The following is an 11,682-nucleotide window of genomic DNA, read 5'->3' as shown; positions in this document are numbered from 1 at the left end:
AATTTGAATTCTTTTGTTGTTGTTCTTGAAAGTTTTTGTTGCTTTGCAATGTGCTCTGACATTGAGCAATCCTATGTTTTTTTGTTTTTTTGTTTTTTGTTTTTTCGAGACAGGATTTCTCTGAATAGCCCTGGCTGTCCTGGAACTCACTCTGTAGACCAGGCTGGCCACAAACTCAGAAATCTGCCTGCCTCTGCCTCCCAAGTGCTGGGATTAAAGGCATGGGTCACCACTGCTCGGCTAATCCTGTGTTTAAGTGGTCTCATGATACTGGCTATGTAGCTTAGCCTGATCTTGAACCTTGAGATCCACTTGCCTCTGCCTCCTGCACCTAACCCCACATACTAATTTTTAAAAGTGTTTTTTTCCAGAAGTGACACATTTCACCTTAATTCACATCTTCAGCCAAAGCAGGCCCTGTCAAGGGTTGAGGAGGGGGATGCTACCATGTGACTGGAAGAAAGTTCTGGAGAGCGTTGGTGACTGGAAAGTCTCCTTTCAACCTTCTGTCAATCACTCTTGAACTTTCTGCGCTTTTATCCTTTCCAGAATGAACTGTAAATGGACTTGGTGTGTAGACTTTTTTTGTTCAGCATAAAAATGTACTTGTGCAGTTTTGTGTCTGTGTATGTCTGTGTACCACATGCATGCAGGAGCCCAAATAGGTCTGAAGAGGACATCAAACCCCTTAGAAATGAAGTGACAGGAAGTTGTGAGCTGCCATGCGGTGCTGAGAGTAGAACCCAGGTCTGAGAGCAGTGAGTGTCCTTGACTGCTAAGCCAATCTGAATTTTACTTTTTTAATTATGTATGTATTTATTTTATATATGTGCGTACACTGCCGCTGTTTTTAGACACTCCAGAAGAGGGCATCAGATCCCATTACAGATGGTTGTGAGCCACCATGTGGTTGCTGGGATTTGAACTCAGGACCTCTGGAAGAGCAGTCAGTGCTCTTAACTGCTGAGTCATCTCTCCAGCCCCTGCATCTCTCCCTATTACAGTAGTTTGTTCCTTTAAATTTTTTCGGTGATGCTCAATTGCATAGTTACTCCACGCTCCACACATTATTCCCCCACTGGAACTCAATGCTTCATCTACAAATGTGTTGGGCTGCATTCACAGCCATCCTGGGATGCATGTGCTCCATGGACCACAGGTTAGACACATCTGGCAGTCTCTCTCTTTCTTTCAGACAAAGCCTGCTAGGTGCCTCAGTTTGTCCAGGCTAGCCACTTAAGAAACTTGCTGTCATCCCTCTGCTTCAACCTCTAGGATTATAGGCACAGGTGACCATGCCCAGGGCCTTTGATTTTGATGTACTTTTTATGATTTGTCCAGAACTAATCCTTGTTTGCTTTAGTAATTGTTTCCTAGCTGTGCGGGGAGCCCTTAGCATAGAATATCTGACAACACTGTTCTGCTATCCATCCCCAGTTATAAGTCTGAGCTAACTGGTCGTCCCTTTATGTTGGGGGGGGGGGCGGGTTCAGATGACAGTGGGTTAAACTCGGGCCTGTCATTGTAATTTAGGAAGAAACAGCAGAAAAGTATAGAAGAAAGCCTTATATTAAACATCAGTACAGAATGATCTTATAAAGTCTAAAAGTCAGCAGACGCTCACTATTGCACCACCTTCCTAATCTCAAGTTTCTGTTTCCTATGCCAAGAGCTGCATGATGTCACAGCCGTTATCAGAGCCACAAGTGCCACAGGCGGACTCTGCCCAAGGATAATCACTGCGCTATGCATCTGGCCTTTGCTTCCCAAGAGACTGGAAAAGGGGTGTCCGCAAGTACAGAAGTCTTCAGGCTGAGTCTCAGGATGCTTGAAGAACTTTCCTTCCCAGAAAACCAGACCCTGAGGCAGAGGCTCAGCCAGGGTGGAGGCTCAAGTAAGCTGAACGTGCAGGCCCACCTGATAAGGCAAAAGGCTTCCATCTTGGCTTTGAAACAGCTATCAAAATGTAGCACTAGTCTCAGAAGCCAAGATGTAGGAATAACCTAAGTGTCCACTGACCAATGGCTAGACAAACTGGTATAGGTGTATATAGTGAATATTATTTAGCATTAAAAAGGGAGAGAAGGGCTGGGCAGTGGTGGTACATGCCTTTAATTCCAGCATTTAGGAGGAAGAGGGAGTTGGATCTTTGAGTTCAAGGCCAACCTGGTCTACAGAGTGAGTTCCAGGACAGCCAGGGCTACACAGAGAAACCCTGTCTCAAAAAACCAGAGGAGAGAGAGCGAGAGAGATAGATAGATAGATAGAGAGATAGATAGATAGATATAGAGAGAGACAGAGAGAGAGGAGAGAGAGAGAGGCATGAGAGGCATTTCAGTTGGGGACTGTTAGTGGAGGAGGGTAAGAGGGAGAAAGGTACAGGCCATCCAGAACTGTTTGATGAGCTACAGCCTGATTGACTCTGTTGACAAGATGCTCTTATGCCTTAAGCTGTGGTTGTTGGCTTCCAATAATATGAAGGTTTTTTTCCCCCCATAAAGTATATAAGAGATGGGCTGGAGAGATGGTGCCCCCTTCTGGTGTGAAGGCATACATGCAGGCAGAACACTGTATACATAATAAATAAATTAAAAAAAAAAAGTATATGAGAGGCTTCCAAAGAAGCAGTTAATGAACATATTGGTGAACATTTATTTAGCTATACAGCCACATCCTTGGCCACCATATATGAAAGGTTCATGGACTGGTTTTAAAGACCCTTAGATTCTCAGACATGATTAGTTACTGTCCCATCTCCAAGACAAGAGGAGTTGGCATGGAGTGGGCACAGGTAGCAGTCAGTGCCTGACCTGACTCTCCAATTAGAGAGAGGACGGGTGTTACAGCGGAGTTAGGTCTTTATCACTTAGGTAGGTCAATCAATCCATCCATCCATCCACCCAGCCAGCCAGCCAGCCACCTGCCCACCTACCCATCCACCATCCGTCTATCCATCCATCCATCCATCCATCCACCCACCCACCTATCCACCTGCCCACCTACCCATCCATCCATCCATCCACCCACCCACCTATCCACCTGCCCACCTACCCATCCACCATCCATCTACCCATCCATCTATCCATCCATCCATCCATCCACCCACCCACCCACCCATCCATCTATCCATCCATCCATCCATCCATCCACCCACCCATTCATCAACAGTGTGTTTCTTTGCTTTAGGGCACTAAGGACAGAGAGGTGACTCATTGCCTCCATTTGCCATTCAAAGTCCACTATCCACTTTATCTATTTAAATGGTGTGCTGGTAATAATAATAATAATAATAATAATAATAATAACCACTTACACACTCATTTGCTTGTTTTAAGAGAAAACTTACTAATTTTATTGCATCATTTTTTGCTGACTAGAACGCCAGACTTGGGTGAATATAAGTATAAAAATAACCAAATTCTTACAAATAATACATTGCTACTACAGTACTGAATAATTAGTGGGGGTGACATTATAATACAACTTTAAATAACATTCTCATGATGGGTCTCACACAGTCAACCCGGGTGTCAGCATTAAAGGCGTACAGAACAAAATCCAGGACAAACGGAATGGAGTTCGTACTGCAGCCTCATTTCCATTTAACTGTAACACCAGCCACACACATACGTCACAGCAACTCATGGCGAACCATCCTTTTCTCTGTAGAGCAGGCCTAGATAATGCCCAAAGTTAAGGGAGTTGATTCAGTTCCCCTGACAAACTGGCTCCATGCCACCACTATTTTTACCCTGTCCTCAACAATTCAGCACAAGGACATTGAGCCCGACATTTAAAATGATAGCAGACTCTACCAGGAAGCCCCACTGGAAATGTTCTCTTTGAAGATGCTCATGTGACAGGCAGGCCAGGACCTGCCTACTTTCAGACCTAAACGGTCCCACTTTGGTTTCACAGGCTATTGTGCAGGCTAAAGTTTGCACCAGACATAAAGGGGTGTGAGCCTTTGGAGACACTGAAGTACAGTGAATTGATTGACATTTAATACTTTAATTTTCCTATTATTTTAACCAGTTATTTTAAGAAAGTTTAAAGTTATTATTTTAACTTCAATGTTGCTATTGTGTTTTCCCCTTTGGGGATTTGAGAAAAGGAAAGAAAGAACACACATTCCCAAAGGTAACATACAGAACCGTTTCCATATCCAAACACGCTGGTGAGAACCTTGGACTGACACTGAGAAGAAATGAGAGGGCTGGGGTGTGTAGCTCCACAGGACGGCACTTGTCTGGTATGTGCAAGGCCCTGGGGCCCATTCCTGACTACCCTCTCAAAGAAGCAGAAAAAGAACAAAAGCTTTCAGGTAGATAAACATTTCTATCTGCTGTTATGGACTGTTTTAAATAAAATACCAAAAATGCAAAACTTTGTATTGTCCTTCTTCCCAAAGAAGTGCTTTGGTCTCAAAAGAAATATCAATATAAATTGAGAAATATGGGTAAAGCCGCTGGTTTTGAGTTGAGGGCAGCTTTACTGCTTTGGGCAAAGTCCCACAGTTATAGAGATCCTTACATGTCACTACTGGGCAAAGTGACTTAAGGAGGCACCCGAAAGCCACGCTCCAGGGTTGGTGCTAACCTGCCCACTCTGGAACTTCATTCACACTTGAATAGACAGCCTTTGAAAGATGACTCCAGTCTCTTCCCCACAAAGCAGCTCTCTCCTATGGGCCAACTTTTACAACTTCCTCTTTTAGACCACAATGGTCTAATTAATAGTCAGCTCTTAGTCTTTGACCTCAAATACCACCAGGCAGCTTGACTGCTCCAATCACATGACTTAGATGCTTCAAGAAGTACCCTCCCCAATGAGGAAGATCATTCAGCACCTCAGACACTCAACTCTGCCCTCAGCCCACACAGGTTCATTCTTCTACTATGTGGGAGTTGTGACCTCACTCTAGAGAATAAGGCAGGCAGCCTTCACATGGGTGCCTCAGCCTGGCTGCGCTTGTCAAAAACCCACCTAGACCACCCCCTTTCACTTCTGAGGGCCTAAGTCATGTACCAACATGCCTCTTGCCAACCACGAACCAGCCAATATTTTCCTTTTTAAGATAGGCTGTCCTATTCTCTAGGAAGGCCTTGAACTCCTGACCCTCCTGTCACAATCTTCTGAGGGCTGGGATTTAAGAGTGTACCACTACGCCCTGTTTCTGTGGTTCTGAGGATAAAACCCAGGGCTTTGTACAAGCTAGGCAAGCACTCTGCCACCGAAGCCACATTCCCATGCCTCTTGTCTGAACGCTCACCATTGGCTAACACACACGTTGCATTGAGCCTGGTCCATGGTGGGAACATTTAGCCTCCTAAGACTAGGCCCCAGTGTCACGAGTTGGCTCATGACTCGAAAAAAGGAAAACAGACAACCAACAACAAACAACCAAACCAAAAAATCCTTGGAGTTTTAGACAGAGCTCAGGCTGGATCCAGGAAGCCCCCCCCCCCCCCCCGCCGCATCCCCCCCTCCCACACACATACACCCTTTCTTAGCCCTGTTCCTGAATGCCCCAGGATTCTACCTGGTATGGGTCTTGCCCATACTAGCATTTCCTAGGCAGTATGGCTTTTCCTTTCTGCCCACTTCCCTTGTCATGGGACGCCAATTCAGGACTGTGACACTTCCATGCACACGAGTTGTCCATTCTAGGGGTGGGGACTGACTCTGGGCACTTCTGTCCAGCAAAGACTCTACATGTCCAGGCATGGGCTCATTATGTCTGTCCTGCTTATGGGTTGCTGGTGTCCTCTCCGGGCTCCTTCTGGATGTAACCCCGAGTAGGAGAGCACCTACACCCCATTCCTCCCAATGGTGGGCAGAGGTCTTTCTTCTGCAAGCTCCTCCCCTACCAGCAATCGGTAGACCCAGTGCGAATGCACCCTTGTTTGGGGCTTTCCTCATGTTTTTCACAGAAAAACAAAAACAAAAAACAAAAACAATTTCACTGTGCTCTATCTGGGCCAGACTCACGAGTCAGCAAGCATTTTTGGAACTCACAGGACATTTTTCTGGATGCTGGAATTCTTCCAGGAACAGGGCACTTCATTCTGTGGGGCTTGAGGCTCCTGGCCCCGTACAGGTGCTCACCAGCTGGGAGTCATCTGCACCCCCTATGCAGGTGCTCACCAGCTGTGCTGCCAGCTGAAGACATTAGAAGTGTGTCTTGGGAACAGCCACCACGCTGGCTCTTCCCATAGCCACGAGGCCTGGGACAAGCAGGCATATCGCCAGAAGGGCTAGAAGGAATCTGGGCTCAGGCAAGCAGAGCACAGGGGCTCACAACAACACAAGGAGCCATGGGTTCCACACAGAGACACAGACAAGACCCATGGCTTCTTGATGGCAATGCTTTGCAACTTTAAGTTAGCATCAACCACGAGCAGCAGAATCCTCTCTGTACTAATGAATGCCACGTGGTTAAAATCCTCTGCACCTGACTAACGGTCCTGCTGTAGGGGGTAAGAGTGAGTGGTGACAGTCCAGCGGTGACCATGGGACACAGGGCTTACTTAAAAGAGGATGGGGACCTTCATAAATTTTGGAGGCATCAGAGAACGCCAAAGAAACACATACAGAACCATTTCCAATAGCTGTCCCATTTCCAGACATATATGCTGTCGAGTCTCCAGCGTCCGGGTGGGGATAATGCTTTGACTCTCCACCTCATCCCAAACCAGGACATCCCACAAGCTGCTATGAACACCACATAGCCCCGCCGCGCCCCCAGGATCCCACAATACAATAAGCAAAACACAAAAGCAAGCTCTCAGACCCTTAGCTGGTCAGGCTTTCGTTCTCCAAAGCTGACTCCGGCCATAGCAGAGTCTTGAGGGGACACTGCACAAGAACACAGATGCATCAATGGCTGGGTGAGAGTAAATAAGTTCTCTCCTCAGTGAATAAATAGCTTTAAGTGGTTAAAAGTTTCCATTGAGTTTGTGGACATTATGGGTTTGAAGATCGGCAGGTATGTACCCTTACCGGTAGCTTCTTCCTAGCTCCCCATTCTTCTTGGGGGAGCCCCCAGCTTCTGCACTGGAGTTCGGGGAATGTGTCAGGTTATTCGGTTCATTCCTCTGTCCCATTCTGCTGTGGGGCCTACAGCAGACTGGTGAGACCACTAGCTCCCACACACCTGCAACTGCCTCTCCCTTTTCAACTACACCCTGCAGACGTTGTAGTTTTCAACTACACCCTGCTACACGTTGATGGTCAGAGCTCCAGGCTCCATGCAGTCCTCCTGGGTCAAAAACATCCCACCACACCACAGGTAGGACCTGCCTGATATTGCCTGCTGAGACACACTGAGGGGCACCTGAATACTTCTAATGAAATTCAAATGAATGTTGTTTTACCCTGATTCATTCTTGCTTGGGAAAGTAAAACTAATACATTGTAAGCAAATGTATCACCTTGACTTAAAAAAAAAAAAGTTCTGTGGCAAGCCTTGCAAACATCAAGGTCTCATTTATGGCATTGGCTTGGAAATGAGCACAGACCTAGAAACCTTAAATAAAATACTTTGCACTTGACTGCAGCGCTGCTCTGCTCGGCTGCTCCCTCACAGTGGTTAATTTACCTCCATCTGTTGTTTAGCACAAGGCACCAGGCAGAAAAACAAACGTGCCAGCACCTGGCTGCCAGTCAATCACCAAACTGAGGCCTGGGGAAGTGTCCTCAGAAAGAGAGGATTTCTGGACTAGTCTGGAAAAGGGTCCAAAATGAAACGTCCCTGCCCAACCTATTAAAGTGCAAATTAAGGAGAAACTGGGTCCTGGAAATGAAGCATAGTGGTCTGCTGCGGAAGCCATCCAGTTCTACGCTCCAGGCATTCAGAGACTCAGCGCTGGCCCACGACCATGTTCACAGTAGCAACAGTGCTGAATGAGTGGCCTGCAGTTCTGCCTCTATCTGTCCCTTCCACTGTGGTCACGCCCCTCAAGCATGGCTCTGACGAGTCCCAGGAGCAGCTAGTGCATGGTGCTCCCTTTGTGTGTAGTCCTCTGAGCCAGATGTCGGGGAAGGTGGCTCAGAGAAACGGGGCCCCCTCTGTCTCCTGGACTCAGAAGTAGTCTCTCCTCCTGCTCTCGTCGCTGATGAAAGATGGGTTATACTGTCCCGGGAAGATGCAAGAGTGTCTGGATCCGGGCAGTCCAGTGTAGGCTGGATACAGTCCGTTGCGTTCAAGTTCGGGGTTCCTTACATTTGTGGGCTAGATGCCAATGGGAAAGGGAGAGGAGTCAATTATTCCTGGACTTAAATACATGTAAAACTTTTTACATTTTAATTAACGTAAATGGGGCGGCCCATAAATAGCAAAGCACTGTCTCTCCCGGAAGCACAACTCACACAGGTCAATTTATATATTCAGATAAGGTGGGGTGGGAGAGGAGGAGAGGATGGGTAGTCAAGCTGTCTGTTCCTGGTGACCCGGAACTCTACGTCTCTTCTTTCTTCTTCTTCTTCTTCTTCTTTTTTTTCTCTTATGTGTATGGCATTTTTGCCTGCATGTATGAGTATCTACCACATGGATTCAGTGTCTGAGAAGCCAGAAGAGGACATCAGATCCTTTAGTCCTAGAATGAGTTGCCATGTGCTAGGAATTGAACCTGGGTCCTCAAGACAAGCAGCTAATGCTCTTAACTGCTGAGCCATCTCTCCAGCCCCACAATCTCCTTCTTTTAAAAAATTATTTTAATTATTTTTTTCTGAGTTTTATTTTATGTCTATGAGTGTTTTTCCTGCACGTATGTCTGTACATCCCTTGTTAGCCTGGTTCTCACAGAGGCCTGAAGAGGGCATCAGATCTCCTGGAACTGGAGTTAGACAGTTGTGAGCTCCTACCCAGGTCCTCTGGAAGAGCAGCCAGTGCTCTTAACTGCTGAGCCCTCCCTCCGGTTGCCCCTACAATCTTCATACCTCTTCCTGCCTCATGCTTGGATTATAGGCATGTACCACTACACCTGGCAGGGCTTTTAACTTTAATTTTAAAGGGAGTTTAAAAAAATTAGTCAGGCCAGGTATCTGAAGCACTGGAAAGTCCTTATGTAACATCAGAGATAAATGATTTTTTTTTTTTTTTGGTAGAGGTAAAATACCAGAGAGTGTGCACTGTAAACACCTACGAGAGCCAGTGTGGTGCTGCTCACTTTGTGCCCACTGTGAGGAACAGTGGCATTCAGGTGACAGCATGGTGCTCTAAACTCAAGTTCTGTTTCTATAAAGGGAAGATAGAACTTGTCTTGGCTAGTTTTAGGTCCACTTGACACAGCTAGAATCATCTGAAAAGAGGGAACTTTAATTAAGAAAATGCCTCCATGAGATTCAGCTGTAAGGAATGTTCTTCATTAGTGATTGATGGGGGAGGGCTCAGCCCATTGTGGGTGGTTCCATCCCTAAGCTGGTGGTTCTGGGTTCTATAAGAAAGCAGACTGAGTAAGCCAGTAAGCAGCACCCCTCCACACCCTCTGCATTGACTCCTGCCTCCAGGTTCCTGCCTTGTTTGAGTTCCTGTCCTGACTTCCTTTAGTAATGAACAGCTTATGTGGTAGTGTAAGCCAAATAAGCCCTTTCCTCCCTAACTTTCTTTTTGGTCATAGGAGATAGCCTGCTTGTTTGCTATAAATACCACACCACACCAGGGCTGAGGAGTCCCTAGCAAAGCATGTGGGCATCGGACACACTTAGTACAGCTTCCATTAGGGAAGAGGAAAACATGTCCCTGACAGAAAGGAAAAGCCAATGCCTGTTCAGAAACGGAACGTTTAACTAGAGTTTAAATAGAGAGGTGCGCTTCGTCTTTATTTTCTCCACCTTTCTGGTTCTTCCTCCTGGCTGAAAAACTTGAAAGAGCACACTGGAACAAACCCACCCCTCCCATCCAAAGTCTGATTCTCCTGATTAATCTCCAGAGCAACCAGAGGGTTTCTATAGTGAAATGTCTAGTGCCATTAAGCCTCCACAGCACAAGGTCTCATGTTTATTGCCGTACAGCAAACTGATTAGCAGTCATCTGACATCTGTTTATTTTTCAGTTCAGATAGCCCCATTTGTGTCTGCTTTATGGCTGACATGGTGTAATTAAAGCTGAATCAAATGGAATAGAAATAAGAGCTGTGTTGTCTTCAGTGTGGGGCAGGAGGAGCTTAAAGCAGTGGTTCTGAACCTGTGGGTCTCATCCCTTTGGGGGGTCAAATGACCCTTTCAGAGGGGTTGCCTCAGACCTTCAGAAAACACATACTTAAATTACAATTCATAATAGTAGCAAAATTACAGTCATGAAGTAGCAACAGAAATAATTTTTATCACCACAACATGGAGGGTCGCGTAGCATTAGGAAGGCTGAGAACCACTGGCTTGAGGTAAGCTCTCAGCTTTCACACTGCTGTAGCCCTGGGCTCAGGGGAGCCAATTATTAAAGACTACTGAGTTTCTAAAACCTCCACAGTGAAGATGACCTTGAGTCACTCATGCTATGCCTTTTCCAGCTCTGAGTTTTGACTGACAAAGCACTTGAGGTGAGAGATACAAGATAGCAAAGGGGATAAGGGGAGAGGGGGAGGGGCTGAAACCACATTCTCCCTTTGAAGTTTTTGTTCCTATTCTTAAAAGCAAGTTTGGGAATTACAACTCCCACTCTCTAAAAGTAACTTACTCTGTGGAAGTGCCCGTCATACTCACACTGAAAAACTCCATGCAACTAGGCCACCGCTAAACAGACCAGTAAATAAGCGGTGTGTCTTAGAGGTTTATGTCACCATTCCCATGAAGCCTCAGCTGCAATCCCTGAGCTGGGGGCCCTGAGGCCGGCTGCCACAGACACCTACCGAGTAGTACACGTCTGTCATCTGCAGGAGGTTTTTGGTGCTTCCATTCTCGTGCATCTCAATGGCTTCGCGGCCCCACTCTTGTGAGCGAGGATTCTTGGGGTACTCGGCGTATGGGGACATTTGGAAGTCCCCACTTTTGAAGATGAGTTTACTTATATCATTTTTACTCTTTCTGTGAGAATTAAAAAAAATTGTGCAACAAATTCTGTCAATATGTTGTGTCAGGAAGTGACATCTTCGACAAGATGGAGTGTGTTTTGCAATGTAAATGAGACAGTATAATTTAGAATTTGACTAAAAAACTAAAACTGCCATTAGGAGTCCCCTCTGCCATTCAAAAAAAGATGCAAAAAAGATTTCCCAATGTAAAGAGCCTAAAAGGGGCATGAAGATGATCCTGGAGGAGCTGTCTTCTGGGAGAAGAGGGCACTGTGCCCTTGGGGTAGCCAGGGAAACAGGAATCAGCGTTCACAAGACTATGGAGGGAAAGGAACTCAGTGGTGGTTAAATATCAGAAGCCACAGGTGAAGTGTCAGTGCTGGTCTTGGGTTTCCAGCATGGGGGTTTTGGGGGGGGATGTCAGACTACAGGGAGGCTCTGGCTTAGGAAAACTTAGCCCCTGGCTCATCTGCAGCTACTAGCCACCTGGGATGGGGCTGGCCTTTCCTCTCCCCAGCCAATGTTTTATTTATAACTTTACAAACCACAAAAACCTCAGTGGGGCCACCTGCTTACAGACTCTCCATGGTGTCATTTCAGGAGCTCAGAAGTGGTGAGGTTTTATGGCCTGGAAATGGTTAAGACAACTGTCTTTTTTTTTTTTTTTTTTTTT

General features: G+C 46.3%; 1 protein-coding gene across 4 annotated transcripts in view; it reads right to left on the bottom strand.

Annotated features, from left to right (window-relative positions):
• Positions 1–5,980: 5,980 nt before the first annotated feature.
• Positions 5,981–11,682, bottom strand: part of Heg1 (heart development protein with EGF like domains 1) — an 86,024-nt gene continuing 80,322 nt past the window's right edge. For 3 of the 4 annotated variants that reach the window (XM_031363724.1, XM_031363723.1, XM_031363726.1), the window contains 2 exons: positions 10,848–11,022; positions 5,981–8,233 (listed from right to left, as the gene is read on the bottom strand). In XM_031363724.1, coding sequence (XP_031219584.1) covers positions 8,084–8,233; positions 10,848–11,022 — 325 coding nt within the window. In that variant the 3' untranslated portion in view covers positions 5,981–8,083. The remainder of the gene's footprint in view (positions 8,234–10,847; positions 11,023–11,682) is intronic. The other variant, XM_031363725.1, reaches the window with a different exon arrangement.

This window comes from Mastomys coucha, unplaced genomic scaffold (assembly GCF_008632895.1).
Source record: "Mastomys coucha isolate ucsf_1 unplaced genomic scaffold, UCSF_Mcou_1 pScaffold12, whole genome shotgun sequence".
Classification (NCBI taxonomy): domain Eukaryota; kingdom Metazoa; phylum Chordata; class Mammalia; order Rodentia; family Muridae; genus Mastomys; species Mastomys coucha.
This window is presented reverse-complemented; position numbering and strand designations above follow the sequence as displayed.